Source organism: Octopus bimaculoides, unplaced genomic scaffold (genome assembly GCF_001194135.2).
Source record: "Octopus bimaculoides isolate UCB-OBI-ISO-001 unplaced genomic scaffold, ASM119413v2 Scaffold_110629, whole genome shotgun sequence".
Lineage (NCBI taxonomy): Eukaryota > Metazoa > Mollusca > Cephalopoda > Octopoda > Octopodidae > Octopus > Octopus bimaculoides.
The window spans coordinates 8,010-9,441 of NW_026322201.1; the positions used below are offsets into that span (position 1 = coordinate 8,010).

A 1,432-nucleotide genomic window follows, 5' to 3' on the forward strand; every position below is an offset into this window, starting at 1 on the left:
ATATATATATATATATATATATACATATATAAAATTCCTAGGCAATGAACTATACACCTTGTTGTACAGTTTTATATAGACACAGAAAGGACCAAAAACAACCCTACCTTTCCAGGAGAATCTGGGAACTTTGGCCGGCAAAATAAACAGCAAGATAGAAATAAACATGGCCGCTGTTGTATCCGTGATATACCTGTAGAATGGAAAGGATTAACCCTTTAACGTTCAGATAATTCTGTCAAATCTACCATATTTTAGCGTGTATAAGGAACCCATTTTTGTCAAAAATTAGGTTTAAAAATATGGGAGTTTCTTACACAAGGATAGTATTATAATCCCTTACAAAGCCATTTTTTCCAAATTCTAAACTCCAAAGATTAGTGGGGTTCCTTATGCATGTTAAAATATGGTAATTCTCGTTTATCCACATAGTTTTGAATTAATCATGGATTATCTCATAGCTTTGAGGTTTCAGTGATGGGATTGTTTATTTTTAGAATGACATTGTAGGGTAGGTGTGAGAGGCTGGATCTGGCCAGTTTTTAATTCAGAACTTTTAAAAACAAGACATTTGTACTACAGAGAGAGAGAGAGAGGTGGTTTCAACTAGGTTGGCATCAAAAAAGGTTAAGAATTGTTTCTCTATTATATATTTTAACCCTTTTGTTACCATATTTCTGTTGAGATGCTCTGTGTTTCTTTCAATTAATTTTAAATATAACAAAGAATTTAGTAAAACAACTTAGTTATCATTAAGCTAGAGTTAGGAACATGAATTGTGACTAAGGTTTGGTGGAAGATTTTAATTCAAAACTTATGAAAACAAGACATTTGTACTACAGAGCCAGAGGTGGTTTCAACCAGGTTGGTATCAAAAGGGTTAATAGTATAAAGGGAAGTCTTACTTGTCCTCAAACAAGTTCTTTCATCCTTATTTTAGCTCTCTCTTTCCAGCCTTGCCTATCACTACTTTGATAATATAAAAGTAAGCCTTGCTTGTCCTCAAACAAGTTCTTACAGTCTTATGTTAGGTCAGCCCTTCGAGCCTCGCCCATCACAACTTTAGTAAAATCAAAGTAAGCCTTACTTGCCTTCAGACACATTCTTCCACCCCTACGTTTACTCTGCCCTTCCAGCCGTGCCACTCACTACTTCAATTATATAAAAGTAAGCCTTACTTGTCTTTAAACAAGTTCTTCCACCCTCCAGCCTCCTGCAGGTCACGTGTTATCCAGAGAAGAGTGAGAACTAGGAAACAAACACCAGTGAGGATCTCGGCGAATCTGGAAAAGATTTAAAAGGGATTCCGGGGTGAAAAAAGAAGAGGGTTTGGTTTATGACTAGGGCTGTGGTGGTGGTGGAGTTGGTTGCAGTAGTGGTAGTGGTATGTGTGTGTGTGTGTGTGTGTGTGTGTGTGTGTAGTAGTAGTAGT

General features: G+C 36.6%; 1 protein-coding gene across 1 annotated transcript in view; it reads right to left on the reverse strand.

The window, feature by feature from the left end:
• LOC106879920 (Na(+)/citrate cotransporter) overlaps positions 1-1,432 on the reverse strand; it is a gene marked incomplete at its 3' end in the record, with an annotated part of 9,609 nt that overhangs the window by 2,447 nt on the left and 5,730 nt on the right. Inside the window, exons 7-8 of the mRNA XM_052978238.1 lie at positions 1,179-1,283; positions 103-193 (exon numbers count right to left, since the gene is read on the reverse strand). Coding sequence (XP_052834198.1) covers positions 103-193; positions 1,179-1,283 — 196 coding nt within the window. The remainder of the gene's footprint in view (positions 1-102; positions 194-1,178; positions 1,284-1,432) is intronic.